The sequence below is a fragment of the Pediculus humanus genome, genomic scaffold (assembly GCF_000006295.1).
Source record: "Pediculus humanus corporis 1103172108185 genomic scaffold, whole genome shotgun sequence".
NCBI lineage: Eukaryota > Metazoa > Arthropoda > Insecta > Psocodea > Pediculidae > Pediculus > Pediculus humanus.
This window is the reverse complement of record NW_002987755.1, coordinates 152,240-172,542: the sequence shown is the minus strand read 5'-3', so window position 1 is coordinate 172,542 and position 20,303 is coordinate 152,240. Positions and strand designations below refer to the sequence as shown.

Sequence of the window (20,303 nt, the reverse complement as noted above, 5' to 3'; positions counted from 1 at the left end):
AAGATTCAAGATAATGACGACAACAACAACAACAACAACTTCGGTCGGAAATCATTCATTCAAATACATAAATTTCCACCGGAAATTTCAGGTACTTAAAAAAAAAAAAAAAAATTCATTATTAAATTTACGCCCGAAGTTTTTGGTTGTTGTTGTTGTTGTTGTTGTTGTTACTCTCACTCAGGTTCGTTTCTTCTTCTTCTTCTTCTTTATTATTCATTCATCCTCGTTTGTTTCTTTTTGTTTTGTTTTTTTTTTTTTTCCTCCTCCATCTTTCACGTGGTTTCTCGTTTTGTTGTTTCGATATCAGTTGGATTTGTTTTTTTTTGTGTTCGACAACGTTCGTGCCTTCGATAATAATAATAATAACAATAATCGATTGCGAATTTGTTTGCGTGACGTCCGAATAACGAACAATGTTTTGTAGGTTTGCCATCGAAACAAACATTACGTGCGGATTCGAAACCGAACGTTTTAAAATTCAAAAAAAAAATAAATCGATGTTGTTAACATTTTCTTTCTCATTATTATTATTATCATTGTAATCATTATTATTATTATTATTATTATTATTAATATTTTACATGCGACAAACAAAAAAAAAAAATAATAAAAATATTGAGTTGCTTATTCGTAATAAGCAATAACCAGTGCACGAAATTTAATATCGGTTATTCATGCGATTTTCTATGGAAAATGAAAAAAAATTATTAATAATAATAATAATAATGATGATGATGATAATAATAAAACGCGATTGTTCTCCGAAAGTCCGATGCACGAAACGTTATTTAAATTAAACATGTGAAATTTTGCATTTGTTTTCAATGTGTTCAACAAACGTCGTCGTCGTTTTTTTTCCCTTTTCTTTTCTTTTCTTTCCTTTTTTTTTGCTTTGCCGTTCGCAAGAAAAACAAAACAAAAGGAAACAAACAAAAAGAATGAAAAGAAAAGAAAAGAAAAGAGTAGAAAAAAGCTTACGCACGATTCATCGAATCATCATGGCAACGTACGTATACGTAACTCTCATTCAAACAATTTATCGTCGCCATTGTCAATTTATTCGAAGACGTCGACGACGACGACGACAACGACACAAAAGACACGAACTGACACGCACACACACACACACACACACACACACATTGGTAAAATATTCGAACGTGATAAATCACCAACACAATTCATCACGTAAGAGAATTTTTACGACACAAAGGAAACGTAATAACAATAATAATAATAATAATAATTTCCCGAAAGGTGAAAAGGTGTGAATAGGAAAGAGAGAGAGAGAGAGAGAGAGAGAGAGAGAGAGAGAGAGAGAGAGAGAGAGAGAGAGAGAGAGAGAGAGAGAGAGAGAGAGAGAGAGAGAGAGAGACAAATGAAAACGAAAACGAAAACATTCTAGAATTTTTTTTTTTTTTTCTATAACCGTCGAAATGTTTTCTTTTATATGTTGACAAACGTTCAACGACCAAAACAAACAAACAAACAAACAAACGAACAAACAAACTGAGAGAAACTTTAAAAAAAAAAAAATCTCATTTCGAGATTAGAAAACAAATTATACTCCGACGACGTTATCAATGCAAAACGATTATTATTATTATTATTATTATTATTATTATTATTATTATTATTTATCCATGTTTAAACGTACTCAACTCGCGGTAATATAAAAACAAAACAATAATGATAATAATGATAATGATGATGATGGCAAAGTCGAAGAATTTTTTTTAACGACGATTCTCGTATGTTAGAGAAAAAAAAAAAAAAAGAGGTCAAAGGTGATTTCTTTTTTTTTTTTTTTTATTTTATTTTCGAGTCGATTTGCAAATGACGAAAACGTCGTCGTAAAATAATAATGATAATAATAATAATAATAAAAAACGTCGTTCACCTACAAATCGCAATGACAAAAAAAAAAAAAAATTTTTTTTTCCTCTCCAGCTACGCGTCTCACGCATTATTTACCGATGCGTCAAACTGTTTTATATATTTCGCAATTACGACGACGACGACGCATTTTCGCACGTAACAACCGTACAAACGAAAAACAAAACGAAACAAAACAAAACAAACGAACGAACGTACGTAAGTAACAAACGAATCCATCGTTTAAAAAAATAATCGAGTAATCATAATCAAATTTCCAGGTTCTTTTGTATACTTGGTTTGTTTGTTTGTTTGGTTGGTTGGTTGTTGTTGTTGGCTTTATTATCATTTACCTCGACATTTACTGACTCATACCATCCACATTTCACAATCCTTTCTTTCTAACTTTTATAAATAACCGAAATATTTTGTATTATATTAAAACAAACACAACCATTATCAATAATCGAAACACAATTCGTATCGGAAGAGATTTTTAATAATAATAATAATAATTAAACAAACGATTTTCGAATTATTATTGTTAATAATAATAATAAAGAATGAATTGACCAATAAAACAAGTTGGCCAGGTTCGGTATAGTAGTATCCTTGAGCAATTCTTCTTCTCAACAAACAAAACGAAAAAAAAAAAAAAAAAATTTATTTTCCGCTGGAAATTATTAATAATAATAATAATAATAATAATAATAATATCGGAAATTTAAGTTATTATTAATGGGAATTTCCATAACTTAATACGCGATTCGTCATATTTTATTTATAAAAAATCACATTAAAAACAAACAAAAACAAACGAAAAAAAAAAATATTAAAAAATTCAAACCTGGAAATTTTTTTTACTACGTTAAACATGCGAGTAACTTTTTTAATAATTTTTTTTTTTTTTTACCTTTTTTTTGGTTAATGTTTACATAAAAAAAAAAATTTTATAAAATGGCCTTCATTTCACTTTTGTATGTTTTTTTTTGGTATATAACAACCGTTTGTAAGTGCGTGCGTGTGCGAGTGCGTGTAAACAAAAAGCGTCGACGAATTTGTAAAATATCCTTTTTCTATCTCTCTCTCTCTCTCACTCTCTCTTATACCTTGAAACACAACAAACACTGACGAAATAAAAAATTTTTTTTTGTTTTAAAACATTAAATACTATCGCGTTATCGAACGACAAACACAAAATGGTCGACTCACAATTCAAACATGTTATAAACTGAAGTTCCAAAGAGAGAACACGTAAGATTCTTCTCGAGACCTGGGGGCCCCCCCCCTATTGTGCGCATGCGCATGAATAAAACTCATTGCCATTCGCGTTAAATAAAAAAAAAAAAAAAACCTATTATTATTATTATTATTATTTCTTTTTTTCCAGTGCGAGTGCGAGTGAGTGAGTGAGAGAGAGATTTATTTTGATAAAATTTTTTTCTGGAATTTTTTTTTTTTGTTTTTTTTAACGTAAAACTGATAAGGATTCGAATGATGTAAGAAATCCCTGGAGAAAATTCCAGAACGAACAAAAATGAACAAACGACAAAATGTTCGATGATGAAAACCTTTTCGATAACGTAAACATCTTTCTTTTTTTCCTTCTGGAAAAATTTCCAGTTTATATCAAAAAAATTTTTTTTTTCGTTTTGTTTTCTTTACAAAAAATGTTTTACTGGATAAACATAAACATAAACATAAAAAAACATAAAAGAACAAAAGAATCGAGAGTGCGTGTGTGTGACCTTAGCACATATTTAAAAATTTTTTTACGATGATCGTATTGCCCCCCATTGTGCGATTATAAATTATTAATAAAAAAAACAAACAATTCGTTTTTTTTGGGGGGCGTTTTTCGAGTATCGCATTACATTATTATTATACTAATTTAAATCATCGAATTTAAAAAATACGAGTGATAAGAATTGATAACAAAACGTCTTTTTTTTCAAATAATAACAAATCTCGTGTTACAAAAATTGATTAAACATTTCGAATTTTATATATAAATTTTACACAAAACCGGAAATGAATTTCACACAAAATTGTTTTACCACATCCGTTTCCCCCCTCCCCCCACCCCACGTGGTAAAGTTTAATTAAATTTATAAGACGAATTTGAAAAAAATCATTAAATCGATTACGAACGTGTTATCAATACTTTTTTTGACTTCTTATCACTATTTAAAACAAAACGTAAAAATTTCGTATAATAATAATAATAATAATAATAATAATAATAATAATTAAATACCTGTTTCGATACTTGAAAATATATTATCATTATTATTAATATTAATTAAAATTTTTTTACGGATTTAAAATATTTGTGTCGTTTTATGTTTTTAATTGAACGCAACAGGGCAGTACATTTAATTTTTATGTTTGTGCGTTTTTAAATTGAAAATTAGTAAGAAAACATAAAACATAAAAACATAAAAACATTAAACGTGTGGCATTTAAAAAACAATAACAACAACACTGATAACCTTTGCAAAAAAATTTTTTTTTCATTCATGCAAATTAGTTATTAAAAAAAAAAACCCATGAAATTTTACTCATCGATATTACTCTGATTTTTTTTTTTTAATCAATTTTTGAGATGTTAATTTAATAGGACCCCCAATTTCCCCCCTTTTCCCCTTCCTCTTCCCCTCCCCCTTTCGCTTTTGCAAACAAAAATAAATTCCCATAAGATTTTAAATAGTTTTTTATCATCGTTTCGTACCTGATTTTCCACATTTTGTTCAGTACTTACAAGAACTTAAAAAAAAAAAAACAACATATTGATAATAATAATAATAAGTAATTATTTTATAAACGGTTTCTTATTAATAATAAAATATTTTAAGGCAAGTTTTGTTTTGTTTTTGAACAAAAAAAAATTAGTATAATTTCGGTTAATTAACTAAATTTAATACTAAAAAAATGCACTGTTACAATTAATACTTTTTTTTTGATAAAATAATTGATAGCCAATGAGAAACACAACACTAGTATAATGATAAGTAAATTTTTTTAAAAACTAAAATACATATTATTTATCCATGTTATGTTACATGCATATCAATAACAACAACTCTTAATAATAATAATAATAATAATAATAATATTTTTTAAAAAAATGAATTGTCAAAATAAATGACAAAATCAATTTTTATTTTATAAAATAATAAAAATAATAATAATAGGAAAAGAAAGGAAAAAAACTTTCACTTGAATATTTTTGTTATTAAAATACTGAATTTAGAGACCTAAATTTAAAATACGGTAACGCATAAATATTAATAATAATAATAATAATAGTAAAAGAGAAAGAATAAATAAGAATGGTTTATGAAATATATAAATAAATAAATCATTTTATCAAAACCGTTAAAAAAATTCCATTATATAAACATTATCACACGTCAAATTCAAAACATTTTAATCAACATAAATACAAAAAAAAAAAAAAAAATTATGTTTTATGTTTACACTGTTCGTAACAAAAAATTTTAATTAATTCAAATTAAAATAATTCCTGCACGTTTTATCCTTTTTATTTTATAAAAAATTTATAATGTTGTTGTTTGCGTTACCTTTGATTAATAATAATAATAATAATAATAATAATAATAATAATAACTCTAAATAAAATAAAATAAAACATAATTTATACACATTTTAAATTCGACAGGGTAACAAAAAACTAATTTTTTTTTAAAGCAACCTAACTAGATTTAAATTTTTTTAAAAATTTGACTAGAGCTGAATTTCCTAGGCATTAATTAAGTTTTAACAACAAATAAAAATGACCAAATGAAATAAAAACAGTTGTTGTTGTTGTTGTTGTTGTTTGTTGCTTTTTTTAAAATAGTGCACTTTAAAAGTACTCCCTAATTAATATCAACCTTGAGTTATTTTTTTACATATTTCGTCGGTAAATTCTGAACATTTCGAACTTCCACCTAAATCTCCCGTTCTATATTTTCCTTCTTTGATCACGTTCAAACAAGCTCTTTCTATTTTATCTGCGTGATCATTTAAAGACATGTGACGAAGCATCATAACGGCTGAGAGTAAAAGAGCTGTTGGATTTGCTTTGTCAAGTCCTGCTATATCAGGAGCAGTTCCGTGTACCTGAAATAAATATTTTTTTTTAATTAATAATAATATTAATCTTGTAAGTCTATACACTAAACCTAAAGCATGATATTTACAGATTCGAATAATGCTCCATTTAATCCGATATTTCCACTGGGAGTAAGTCCCAATCCTCCGACCAAACCAGCACACATATCAGATAAAATGTCACCGTATAAATTTGGCATAACCAGAACATCATACTGAGAAGGATCTTGTACCATATTTAAACAAACAGTATCTAAATATTTTTCTTCAAATTTTACTTCTGGATTTTTAGCAGCAGATTCTCTGCAGCACCTCAAAAATAATCCATCCGACATTCTCCTGTAATAATACATTTTCCAATCGTTTAAGGAACAGATGTAAGAATCACAGATCACATATTAGAAAGGTTAAGATTTACATACATTATATTGGCTTTGTGAACTGCTGTAACTTTTTTCCTTTTATTTTCTTTGGCATAAATAAAAGCAAACTCTGCTACTCTTCTTGATGCCTCTTCCGTTATAAGTTTTATACTTTGTACGACACCATCTACAATTTCATGTTCTATACCAGAATATTCTCCCTCTGTGTTTTCTCTTATGGTAACAACATTAACATCATCATACATTGTTTTGTATCCTTCAAGTGATCTACAAGGTCTTACATTGGCATATAAATTAAATTCCCTAATAAATTGAATAAACTTGTTAGTTTTTAATGAAAAACAAATATTTTCATAATATTTCAATGTTAATTATATCTTATTACTTTCTTAAAGCAAGATTAAGAGATCTATGCCCTTTTCCTACAGGTGTCATCAGCGGTCCTTTGAGTCCTATTTTATTTTTATTTATCGAATCAATAGCTGCTTGAGGAATACCAAACTTTCCATCAGGACCCCTGACAGGAGTTACATCAACAGTATCCCACTCGATAGGAACCTAATTGTATATTTCATTAATTATTGAATGACCTTATAACGTTATTGATTAATTAAAGGGATTCTATTTAATTACAGCTTAATTTAAATAGTACAATAAAGAAATATACTGTACCTGGGCGGCATCGAAAACTTTTTGAACAGCACTAGAAATTTCCGGACCAATACCATCCCCTGGTATTAAGGTACATTTTTGCTTGCCCGAACTGTAATTTCGGCAAGCATAATTTTTAAAAGTGGAAGAGCACTAAAAAGAATTAAGGGTTTCTGATAAGATATCGTCATATTAAGTTTAAACATTAATTTGTATGCGAAAAAATTAAATGAAAAGAAACACTTACAAATTTACTAGTAAAACGGCCTGCCATGTCTACTAAATTCACCGCCCTTTAAAAATGTCCTCGTGCATGTTTTTTTCATGCAAAAAAATCACAGCCTCCTAATCAAATAACGTACGTTAATAAAATCTCAGGCAATTAGATTAGATGTATATATTTACGGTTAAAAATTTAATTTTAATATCAAATTACAAAAATTAAAACTAGTATTTTATTTTTAAATTAATTAAAAGCTCAGTTAAAATAAAACTAAATAAACATTTTTATTTATATTAACAACGTTTTTTATTGATTAACGTTAGCTCCCCAAATAAAATAACTAAAAAAAATGAATTTTACACCATTTTAAAATACAAATCAGGGACTTTAACAGAAATTTATAAGTATTAAATCTTATGTATTTATGATTCAATATTTAACTATGTAGTAGTTTTAAAAATTCTAATTACAGCAATATATCAGGAAAATTAGAAATAAAGTTTATTTTTTTTTACAAAGTATATTTATGAACATTTATAAATATTGAAAAAAAAACTAATTTTTTTTAAAGCCTCAATGAAACTTGGCAAGCTTTTTCTCTACTAATAGCAATTCGAGATCCAAACTGAAAAGCTCTTTTAGGAAAATTGGCAGCATCTCTAAAACCTAAATCCCAAGCTACAAGTCGAAGTAATAATTTATCTCCTAACCCAGGTGGCATTGAATCAACAGGATAACACCTAAATTAATTGCAATAAGTAATTTTTTTTTTTTTTTTTTTGCTTCAATACTTTTAAATTTATTATAAATTATTTATATTTTATTACTTGTTCCACGGTGGTAAAAATTCCAAAAAATTAATAACATCTTCATCTAAATATGGCATTCTTAACTGACGACCGTGATCTGAAACTATTCTATCATCTCTTCCTAAATTCCTTTGTGAAATTCTTCTTAATTCAAATTGCAATTCTTTATCTAAAGCACTCCAACCGTCGCGTTTTAACGTATTTCTATGTCTCATGTATCCCCCCAACTGTTCATCGGCTCCTATTCCTGAAAAAATGATCTATGATATTAATAATAGTAAAAAGGCGTTCTTTTAAATTATATAAGAAGTTTCTTTTTGGCAATCAGGAAATAAAAAATCCTACCCTAGCAGGTGAAACGTAATTTTCGTTCAAATCGTCTAATAAACCTTGTCCACGACTAGCAAACCATAAAGCACAACCTAAACTTTCGTCTAAAACAGTGTTGAGTGGATAAATCAAATGAGTGATGATTTCTTCTCTTTTTTTTTTTAATTCCTCTCGAGTTACATTAATCTGTAATTATTATTAAATGCATTATAATCATGCATTAATTTTAAAAATTTAAACAAAGATGTGGTGACAAAAAAAAATTACTTTATATTTTGAACGTGTGTGTGTACCTGAACAAAATTCCATTGTCTAGAATAATGCATTGTTTTTAATTCTTTGTAGGTACTCAATCCGGTCATTCGATCAGGAACATTAAATATATCATTTGACGGCACACTTTTTAAAAAAAATAAAAATATTAACACGACAACTTTTAAACCGTTACTTAAATTCAAAGAAAATCTCACTTACTCGCTATTGTTTTCTCCTGCTTTTGAGTTACTTTCGAAAGCAACATTTAAAAGATCAATCGGTTCTCCCAGGGGAAGAAAGCCGTGAGCAAGAGAAGCCAAAATGGCGGAATCAAGTCCGCCAGAAAATAAAATTGCTAATTTTGAATGAGTGCAATTCACTTCATCGTTGGACAATTCGATAGCCTTTTCCAAACAATTTTTACACATTTTCGGCATTTTTTCGATTCTAATCCGAACGGATTCCTGAAAATTATTAATGGACGAATAAGTAAAATAAAACTTTAAGGAGTAAAAGTTGTCATTTAGAATTCTAAAAAAATAGGATGCAACCTTTAGAGTGTGTAACAAATCTTCTACCAATATTTGAATGGAAGGTTTTTCAATTAGGTACGCCATTGTTTGTTTTACTCTTGATTTATTATCGCTTAATGTAATTTTATGCAAAAGGTTTCCCAGCGAAGAATCTTGTTCTCTAACCGTCCACATTTCGAGCTCATTTGTCAATGGGATTTCCGAAGACCTTTAAATGTAACACATAATCAGGTACGATAACGGTTTCTTTTGTTTTGAAAAGTTAAAATAAAAAAATAAAAAATACCTTCGTGGTGAAAACAAATTACTTTGAATAATTTCCCCAACTTGAAGTTTTTCCGCTGTTGTTTTAGGTAATAGGAGATGAAGATCTAACATGTTGGAAGAAATGTGTGACCATGGATGTATTGTTAATTGCATTTCTCCATCTAAAAATTTTACAGTTAAAATATATATACGTCAAATTTTAACGGGAATACGGGAATAAAAAATTTTAACCTTTTTCTAAATCGTATTCGAATATTCCAACAGCGGGTACTTCAAACAATCCTTCAACTTTTCTATTACCAACGGATGTAATGGTAATACTTCTTTGGGAAAAACCAATCAACAAACTGTGACGTCCAATAATATCTCTTCCAAAATAAAGTTTTTTCTTATTCCTGACAAATATTATGTAAATATTAAGACTAAAATTTTTTTGCCAACTAATGTTTATATATTTTTTGTACAACCACCATTTTTTTTTTTTCAGTTTCATAAAAAAAGGTTTATGCACCTTTTTTCCAAAAACGTAATTCATAAATTTTCTTACTTTTCATAATAAATAAAACTAAAAGGTCCTTTAATCGATGAAAAAATTTGAACGATGCTTTCTTCATTTCTACTAGCTTCTAGTAAATTTTTATAAACTTTCATGGAATCATTTTCATCATTACCCTAAAAACAAAAAGTATTCCAATTTTTAGTATTATTTATTAATATAAAATTTTTATGCATTAATAATCTGACATTAACATCACCTGACTTGAAAAAAAAAAAAATTCAAAGATAAGGAAATGATTTTCTATAAATATTACAACTAATAAAGAAAAATGGTTAAAAAAGATAAAAAAAAAATGTCAAGTGAAATGAAATCATCAATAATTAAAATATTTATTTTTCTTATGGGTTTGAGCGTTTTGGTTTTTTCCGAAACAATCACGCCAGTAAAAAATTGTAAGTCGATAATAATGATATAAGAAAATTAAAAAAAAAAATATTCGTTGTGAAAACAAAATAATTTTTTTTTTTTTTAAGGTACAAAAGCTCCGAATTTTAATCAAACTGTGATAGTGGAAACAGGTACGGGGATTTGCACTCAGCTACCCTGTCAATTGATAAGCGGAAAAGATGTTAAGACAACCGTGAGATTTCACGTGGATGGTAATTATCTCTTTATTCTTATTGTACAAAATAATGGCGGCAACAAACTTCAAAAATTTTTTTTTTTTTTTTTTTTTTGGTAAAACTAAAAATAAACAGAGAGTGAACGAAATTTAGCGTGTTTAACAGCAGTTAAATGTATATAAATAGTACATGTATTTGAAATGAGGCGAAAAAAACTTTCAAAAATTCACTTTTTAAAAAAAAAAAAACAAGAAACTTTATGGTAAACACAAAATAAAATACATCAATCTTAATAACACTTTTTGACTTTCGTGAGGAGCAAAAGTAAACGCGAAAAAAACACTTTGTTTTTATTATTTCAACATAAAGGGACAAAATTTAAATATTTAGCTCCAAATGATGCAACTATATTATAAATATTATATAAAATCAATAAAAAATAATTTTGATTGATTTAATATATTAAGTCGATGAGCGATATCGCTGAGTCACACGTTAAATTTTTTATCTCAATATTTTTATGAAAAAATTATTCGACAGATTTATCTTTCATTTAAAATTATTTTGAAAACAAAAAAAAAAAAAAATGAAAATTTTTCAAATGGACATGGATTTGCATGTTTCTCAATAGTAAAATATAAAATGAAATAATTTTTTCAGAGGAACAAGAACAAATTTCTCTTAAATGCAATGCGACAACAATGGGTTTGACAATTAGCTACCCTATACCAAACGGTGATGAAGCTTGTTCATTAGTGACAAACACATTTTGTCCAGTCGAATCTGATACTAATGTAGAACTTGAATTTATCATGCATGTTGATAAAATTTTTCCAAAGGTGAATCAGTATATATAATAATTTAATCAATATATAAAAGGCAATTTCAGTTTAAATGATTTATCACTATTCAAAGTTTTTACATCTTCAAATAGAATAACCGACATTTTTTTAAACTTGAAATTGTTTAAAGTCGATATTTTTGTTTCAGGTTATGGTCGAATTAGAAATTTATTTAGAAAATCAAGAAAATAAAATAATATCATGTTTTAATGTACCATCACAAGTTATTTAAGTTTTTTTTTGATAATGAAATTCACCTAATGAATATGAATGTGTGAAAGGTATTAAATTTTGACTCGAAGCACAAAATACATTGATGAAAATTGTAACCCATTTTAAAAATATAAAATGATACTGTAAAATCTTTCAAACCAAATCTTACGAATAAACTATAAAAAAACTAATCAGGTGAAATATATAAAATTACTTACTATTGAATTTAAAAAAATATCACCATTCCATAGCAAAATATTTTCTTCATATTGAAGTGGTTGAGGTACAAGGGTAGAACCTTGGGTCCAAAGAACGCTACCAGCAAATTGAATTATTGTATGCTTTGATAATTCAATAAATAATTCATCATAATGATTAGGACCCCTGTTTTTAAAGGCATTGTAAAATTCTGCAAACTTAATTAAATAAAAATTTCAATTTCATGCAAATTACTAAGGCATATAATATAACTTATAATAAAATATGTATTTGACAAATATTACATCGGCATTCGTTTCGTTCAATTTTCCCTTTTTAGCAATATCATTTAAAAAACTGTTTTTATTATGAATAATAGTGCAAAAAATTCCACACATATTGAGTAATGACTTCACTCCTGTGGTGGCCTGAAGTTATTTATTCAATGATAACTTTATTATTATTAACCCAAACCCTGAGGATAAAAACTGAGAAAATGAAAATATTTTTCAAAAATCATTAGTTTGAAAAATACGTTGTCATCTATAAATGGTTTTAAGTACTGAGTAAAACTTATAAAAATGTCTAAAAGCATTTTTAGACTTTGTCGCAATATTTAAATAAGTCTAATTCCACGTTAAAAGCGGTTGAACTTCTTTAAACAAACGACTGCCGAAAGTTTAAAATTTTTCTGCTATATATGTTTTAATAAAAATAAAATCTGCAAATAGTAAAAATATAAACAATTTTCATGAGCGATTAGTATTTTAATGAGTACAACAGTAAAATTATATTACATTTATTTAAGTATAATTTATTTAACGAATTTTAAAATAATCTGTGATAAAAGTTCTATTGATCCCAATGTAACTTACGAAGGTTTATTTTATTTATCATTAATTTGGATATTTTTATGGAAACAAATTGATGTGTAAGTGTTTTTAATTTTGTAAATTTTTTGTTTTTTTTTTTTTTTTTTTTTTTTAGGCAAATATACTTCAGGGTTAAAAAACTACGAAATAGTCATTCCTCAAAGGGTAAACAAAGATGGGAATTTTATTTCGCATGTTATACCTCATCAACACAGTAAAAGATCGACGAAAGAAATAAATTTAATTTTTTATAAAATACCCATTTCTGGAAAAGATTATTTAATCGAATTGCTTCCTAACAAAAAATTAATTTCTCCTGGAGCCGTTATGGAAACACACAAAGTAGATGTGCAAAACTTGAACAGGTTTGGCAAAAAAAAAAAAAAACAAATTTTTATAATTAAAATACTTTTACACTAACAATTTTATTTTCACAATGTATATTTCAGTGTAAAATTCAAAAAAAATGAAAGTAAAACTTTTGAAATGAATGAAAATATCCATTTAAGTAAAATAAAAAATACAGATTGTCATTTTTTTGGTCATGTCAGAGGAAAAAATTTTTCAAAGGCTGCTTTATCAAATTGTAACGGCTTAGTAAGCACTTTTTTAATATTATTTTATACAATGTGATATTCTATTCTTATAAATATCAGGTTTTTAATTTAATTTTATCAGGCAGGTTTTATACTCTTTGAAATGGAGTTTTACACAATAGAACCAGTAGCAGGACATGATCCTTTAATTGAAGATAAATTTCCTCACATTATTTATAAATTAAATTCTTCTGAAAATGATTTTGTTTGTCGATCGATGGGTTAGTATTACATTCAATAGGAGGTTTATGATGAGATGATTGTGGACAATCCTTAAATTATTTTTGACAATTTTCTTATCATGAACCCTAATTGAAAAACAATGATTAAGAATTATTGTATTTAAAATATTAATAATTTATTCAGGAAAAATGACAGACGTTTTAGAAAATCAGATAAAGAGACAAAGAAGAGAAAATAATAATAATGGTGTACGTCCATCCATGTACATGGAAACTTTAATAGTAATGGACAACAGCTTTATAAATTATCATCAAGAATCTGATTCTGAAAATTATATACTGACTGCCTTTAATATGGTAATATACAATACCTATATTTTATTAAAAAATATATTTAAAATTTTAGGTTTAAAAAAAAAAAAATTATTTAAAAATATTATTAATACCTGAAATAAAGTTTTGTGTGCTGGAGATTTTTGAGAAATTGTTACTTGTCATCATTGGAGTAAAAAAATTAAACTCAAATTTTTTTTTTCAGGCATCTAATTTCTTTCGGGATGTCTCTTTAGACTTTGTCCTGACGCTAACAATCGTCCGTATTATTCGTTTAGAAATTGAAAATTCTAATGTAAGGAAATTTTTTAAATTTTATTACCCATTGGCCGAAATAAAATGGAATATTATTTGTATTTACTCTTTCAGATGACTTTAAAAATAAATGCAGATGCTGTAAAGACTTTAAAATATTTTCAAGATTGGCAATATGACATAAATGCTGGAGATGATTCACATCCTAATCATCACGATGTTGCTATACTTATCACGAGGTTGTTTATCATTAAATATTTCTGAAATAAAAAAAAAAAAAAGATTTCTGTAAAATAATTTAAATAAAACTTTTTATTTCAGAGTCGATGTTTGTTACACGCCAGAGTTATGTGGACTTTTGGGTTTAGCAGTAATTGGAAAAGCATGCGATCCTAAACTATCTGCCATTTTAGTAGAAGACAACGGACTTCGTTCGGGGTTTGTAATGGCACACGAACTTGGCCATTTGTTAGTATGTTTTTATTGACATTGAGTTTATTTATTTATTTTCATGCTCACCAAATTTTGTATACTTAAAAATTTTTTTTAAGACTTGGTGCGGATCACGATGTTAAAAATTCTTCATGTAACGAAACGGACGCTAATGGATTTAAAACGATCATGCATCCTCAAGTATCGGTTAACTCTCAAACGTGGTCCAGATGCAGTCGAGCAGTGATTAACAGCTTCTTAAAGTAATTTTTTTCTTTTGAAAAAAAAAAAAAAAAAAAAAAACAAAAAAAAAATGTTATAATTTCATTTAAAATATTTTTTTATTTTTCAGGAGCGAAATGGGGCATTGTTTTCTTGATGAACCTGAAGATCATCATTTTAATTATCAAAATTTATTACCTGGTGTAATGTACAATGCTGATTTTCAATGTAAGCATCTTATTGCTCAAGATGCTCAGGAATGTAACATGGGCAGTGTAATTACAAGCTTTTTTATTTATCTATAAGTTTGAATAACCAGAGATTTAATTTTTATAAAAATATAAATAAACGTTATTTTCTTTCCTACAAATTGGATAACACAATTTTGCATTTTTTCAGTCCTGCAGTAGTTTAAATTGTTATGTACCAGGCTATGCTTGTATTGTCACTCATTCTCCGCCTGTGGACGGTACCCAATGCGGCGAGAATATGGTGAATATGAAGACATTTTTATTTTTATTTTAAAATTTTAATTTGATGATTTTTATGAGTAATTTTTAGTGGTGTCACGACAAAAAATGTGTCGCGGTTGGACAACGTCCAGGAGCAATAGATGGAAATTGGGGTGAATGGTCGCCTTGGAGTGATTGCACCAGAACGTGCGGTTTAGGCGTTTCTAGTTCTGTTCGGCAATGCGATAAACCCCTACCATCTCATAAAGGGAAGGATTGCGTTGGAGAAAGAAAAAGATACAAAATTTGTGCCACAACGGTAATTATTATAATTTATCTTTTCTTTTTTTTTTGCCTCCTCAAGTTTTCCACTAGTTTTTCCAAAAATTTTTTTTGATGTGAATGAATTAAAAAATAAAAGATTACAATACCCCCCCAAAATATTTCAGATTTCATAAGATACATAACCGACGAAGTAAACGTTTCCTTTGTGGGATAGCCTTGTAAAACAGGGCGACCCTCTTTCAGGGATATGCAGTGTGGAGAATTTGACGATTGGGTGTATCCAGAAGATGGAAAAACTCATAAATGGGAAGCTTACTACATGCATGAAGGTATTAATGAGCACTCCACTAATTACTATTATAAACTTTATCAATTAATTTCCATTTAAATTTTAGAAAGGGATAAAAAGTAAAAAGTTTTTGTTTTTAAATTTTAATCAACAGATAACCCGTGTGTTTTATATTGCATAAATGAAGAAAAAAAAGTTGCAGCATTAAAACCTCGAGTGATTGATGGAACCATGTGCTACAGAGGTATACGAGACATTTGTGTGGGAGGAGAGTGCAAAGTAAGTTTAAAACTTTTTATTTTGATTATAAAAGTAAAATTTATGTTTTAAAATACCTAATAAAGGTACTGCCTTGTGATCTTCACTTCGAATCGAATGCTATTGAAGATGTTTGTGGTGTTTGTCACGGAGATGGTACGACTTGCGAATTTTCCGGGGGAACTGAATCCTTTAAAGAAACATCAAAAGGTATTTTCTAACTAAAACAACTAATGTTTTTTTTAATAAATTTTAAGTACACTTTGTGCCATAAGTTAGCTTTTACAGAATTTAATTCTTCTTGTAGAGATGTTAAAACTAATTACTGTACCTTCCGGTACGAGGAACTTAAAGGTAGAAGAAACATTTCCTGCTTCATCTAATATTATTATTCAAGACAAGGAAAGTAAAGAATATTATTTAAAATCGTAAGCAAAAGAAATAACTGCGTTACTTTGCATATTACTATCGTAATATTTTATTAATAATAATTTTTATTTAAATTTTTGCTGTTAGAACGAATGTTAAATTTAATTTCAGACATTTTCTTGGAATGTTTAACGTACCTGGATCTCAAGCATGGCTCGGTATGATAAAAAAAAATCAAGAATTATTAGACATACCTGGGCCTATCACTAAACCACTATCTATTTGGGTATAATTTTTATTTTTCTAAACAAAACTTTTTATCAATTTTTACTGAAAAAAAAATATCATTAAAAAATTTCTTTTTTTATCTTCATTTTAGATTTCACAACCAGAAAATGTTACTGTGAAATGGTCGTTGGCATTGCCAACAACTCAACAAAGAAAACCAGAATTCACTTGGGATTTTTTAAAATGGAGTCCTTGCTCTGCTAAATGTGGTCCTGGAATGCAGGTTATAATTTGTAAAAGCTTATAATTTAAACCAAACATGAGTAGTGATATAAAAGTATTATTATTACTCAATGTTTACAAATGATGACTTTTTTCTTCTTCTTAAATTTCAGAAGTCAGAGCCGAGTTGTATGGAGGAAAAAGCTGGATTGGTCGAAAATACATTTTGCTCCGATTTGGAAGTTCCTTCAATTAAAGTTAGACCTTGTGAAATAATAAAATGCGAGCCTAGGTAAATAAAAATGGAAAATTTTCGTATCTAATAATTAAAATTATGTGATTTACCCAATAAATCATTTTAGATGGATGGTAGGAAACTGGAAAGAATGTGAAGATTCAGATGGATCGAATAAAATCAGAAGGAGAAAAGTTTACTGTATTAAACCAATAGGAGAAGGAGAAGGTGAAAGTCAAATTGTGGAAAATTCTGAATGCAAAACACCAAAACCTCACGATTCTGAAATATGCGAAAATCGTCAAAAGCGTGAAAATAAAGAAGATTCAAATGAGGCTTTCAACGACGAGGCAATGTTTATTCCCAATACTGTAGAATTTGGAATCCATAAAAAATACGATGATTATTTAACACATTTTGCTGCGTTATCAACACCGCAAAGAAAAAGTGAAACGATACCTTTGCATTTGTTATCATCACCGCATTTCAAGCGTTATTTTCGAGTTTTGGAAACGACAGAAGATTATACGGCGAATTCATCGAATCAAAATGATTCAGATACTTCAAATGTAATAGAATTCGATCATTCGAATCAGGAAAAAATGCCACCAGATTTTTACACAAATACTTTTAGCGGTGATCCCATTGAAATTAATCACATGCAATCATCTTTCGATTCGAACAAGGAATATAAAAATTTTTTTGACAGAAATATTTTTTTAAACGAAACATTTTCGGAGGGGAAAAAATTTAAAAAAAATCCACAAATAATTCAAAAAAATAAAAATTCTAAAACGGATAAAATGAAAAGATTTCAAAGAGTCGTTGTTTACCCTAATATTTCAATTGATAAAAATAAAAAAAGAAAAGTTCGGAGAACTCCTAAAATAATAAGATACAGTCATACAATCTGTCATCCAAAGTGTTCATTTCCAAAAGACAAAGTTAAATGCAAAATGCATTTTAATAAAGTTCACACGCATTTTTATCATTTATTAAATGAAGGAAAAAATGCGGCATTAAACAACACATCATCGAATTTTGAGAAGAAGAAAAAAAAAAAAAGTATTAAATCTCAAAATGGCGATGATAAATATCATCGTTATTCAAAAATAAAAAAAAATTCGAAAAAAATGTCAGATCGGTTGAAAAATTTTAAAACCGTTGAAAAGAAATCGAAAGTTGCATTTAAAAGGAATAAATATTTCGAAAAAGGTTTTAGGTTTGCCGATCGATGGCAAAAGGATTTAAAAAAAAATTACAATAAATTACAAAATGATAAAAGGTACCGTTCGGTAGCGTTGAAAAAATATTTCCATTTAAATGAAATGAAAAGAAATAAAATATTTAAACGTAAAAATATCGAACGATACCCGACAAATAATCGGAATTGTTTAAAATGTCTGGGATCATCATTAAAAAATTTTTTTAAATCTAACAACGATAAAAATAAAAATTTAAAAATTCGTGACAAAATGACGATGAGAAAAAATAAAAAAAACTTTAAATCTAGAAATGTTGGAAAAAGGAATACGCGTTTGGTTGTTATGGAAAGGCCACCGAACGTACCTTTTGCATTTAATTGCCATTTGGGAAATTGCGGTGACGAACGTCGTTCATCGATAATAAATAAAAAATTATGTCACAAATGGAAAAAGTTAAAAAATAGAAACACTCAAATTAAGACCGATGCAAATAATAATTACGGATCGGAAAGTAAAAATCAAATAAATAATTTATTTACAGACGAACGGGTAAAAGTTAATCCGCACAGAAAGCAAGAAACCAAAATGGCGCAAACCTTCATGAAAACTGGACGCCTGGTGATCGATAAAGATCGACCTGAAGATCAAAATATCGAAATCGTGTATCAGGAAGGAAATTTTGATTCGGATGGAAAATACATGAGGATATATCCACAGCCGACGCAAAATAAAAAATACGTTTTAAGAGGGCAAGAAGTATTTGATTTGCTTCAAAAAATTCAAAAGCGAAACAATCGCGACGATACGCATAAGGAGAACATTCAAAAGAAAAATGCAAAAGATGAAAAGGTTGAAATTGATGTGAATGTGTCACCGGTAAACAAAAATGCTAGCTCAAACGCATCCGATGAAGATGTTGAAGCACCAAATTCAAAAATAACTAAAACATCAACTACAAAGACAACCGTTAAACAAGAAGAAGAAACAAAAGAATCAACTTCATCATCTGAAAATACAACTGAAAAAAGTGAAACGGAAACAACTACTAAGAAAAAAGTTACGACGGAAAAAATAACGGAAACGGAAACGACGACGAATACTTCAACAACAACAACAATGACCACCGAAGATAAACGTCAAAAAATTAAAGAAGAAACTGAATCGAGTGTCACGTCACAGGTCACGTCACAGGTCACGTCACAGGTCACGCCACAGGTCACGTCACAGGTCACGCCACAGGTTACGCCACAGGCCACACCACAGGTTACGCCACAGGTCTCGCCACAGGCCACGCCACAGGCCACGCCACAGGCCACGCCACAGGCCACGCCACAGGTCTCGCCACAGGTCACGCCACAGGTCACGACCACAACCAAACAACCAAAAAAGACAACAACCAAAACGAGTTCTTTGAAAACAACTCAAGCAATTTGTACAGAAGAAACGACAGAGGATCCTTCATTTGGAGCTTGCAACGATGATGACGAAGAACCGCCACCATCACCGTCACCGTCACCGTCACAACAGACTAAAACCACGACAGTTTCTACTACAACCGTTAAAAATAAAAGTACTACCAAAACCGACAACAAAAACCAAAAAAAAAATAAAGATAAAGCGGGAAATTAATTCGACAATCGTGAATCCATTTTAAAGTTTTTAATTTTTACTAATAAAAAATTTAATTCTTTTCTTTATATTTCAAGTTGAAATTTTAACAAATGATAATAATAATAACAATAATAATAATAATTGAAGTTATAAAAAGAAAGGAAGAGAGAGAGAGAGAGAGAAAAAAAATTTAATTTTTTTGTTAATTTTTATTTTAAAGTTTTTTCATTTTCCATTTAATGGATAAAATTTTAATTATAAAAAAAAAAAAAAAATAAAAACAATAACAACAAATGTTTTTTTTTCGATTAGCACTTAATCGATATTAACTGAATTCTAATAAATTACAGTAAGAATTGTAAAAATAAGCTGTAATGAGTTTCACAAGTAAGTTTTTAATACTTTTCACAATTACTTTTGCTCGATAAAAACAATTT

At 28.1% G+C, this 20,303-nt stretch overlaps 3 protein-coding genes across 3 annotated transcripts; 1 reads left to right on the top strand and 2 right to left on the bottom strand.

Annotated features, from left to right (window-relative positions):
- Positions 1 to 5,769: 5,769 nt before the first annotated feature.
- On the bottom strand, positions 5,770 to 7,302 carry Phum_PHUM417630 (isocitrate dehydrogenase NAD, subunit alphaputative; the record flags this gene model as incomplete). The annotated part of the gene is made up of 6 exons (XM_002428998.1): positions 5,770 to 6,003; positions 6,084 to 6,333; positions 6,417 to 6,680; positions 6,763 to 6,935; positions 7,050 to 7,181; positions 7,276 to 7,302. 6 exons carry the CDS (start codon positions 7,300 to 7,302, stop codon positions 5,770 to 5,772), a joined length of 1,080 nt encoding a protein of 359 aa, XP_002429043.1.
- Positions 7,303 to 7,816: 514 nt separating this feature from the next.
- On the bottom strand, positions 7,817 to 12,218 carry Phum_PHUM417620 (asparagine synthetase, putative; the record flags this gene model as incomplete). Its single annotated transcript, XM_002428997.1, has 12 exons — positions 7,817 to 7,991; positions 8,079 to 8,320; positions 8,406 to 8,440; positions 8,462 to 8,576; positions 8,684 to 8,789; positions 8,865 to 9,219; positions 9,487 to 9,600; positions 9,677 to 9,840; positions 9,993 to 10,117; positions 11,841 to 12,038; positions 12,076 to 12,092; positions 12,179 to 12,218. 12 exons carry the CDS (start codon positions 12,216 to 12,218, stop codon positions 7,817 to 7,819), a joined length of 1,686 nt encoding a protein of 561 aa, XP_002429042.1.
- Positions 12,219 to 12,590: 372 nt separating this feature from the next.
- Positions 12,591 to 19,884, top strand: Phum_PHUM417610 (ADAMTS-3 precursor, putative; the record flags this gene model as incomplete). Its single annotated transcript, XM_002428996.1, has 22 exons — positions 12,591 to 12,699; positions 12,808 to 13,057; positions 13,142 to 13,289; positions 13,371 to 13,509; positions 13,655 to 13,827; positions 14,009 to 14,098; positions 14,173 to 14,297; positions 14,380 to 14,526; positions 14,610 to 14,753; positions 14,843 to 14,987; positions 15,112 to 15,204; positions 15,274 to 15,483; positions 15,664 to 15,778; positions 15,893 to 16,017; positions 16,083 to 16,206; positions 16,304 to 16,424; positions 16,513 to 16,651; positions 16,745 to 16,876; positions 16,989 to 17,107; positions 17,178 to 18,335; positions 18,564 to 19,434; positions 19,603 to 19,884. The coding sequence occupies 22 exons, from the start codon at positions 12,591 to 12,593 to the stop codon at positions 19,882 to 19,884; spliced, it is 4,959 nt and encodes a 1,652-aa protein (XP_002429041.1).
- Positions 19,885 to 20,303: the final 419 nt, after the last annotated feature.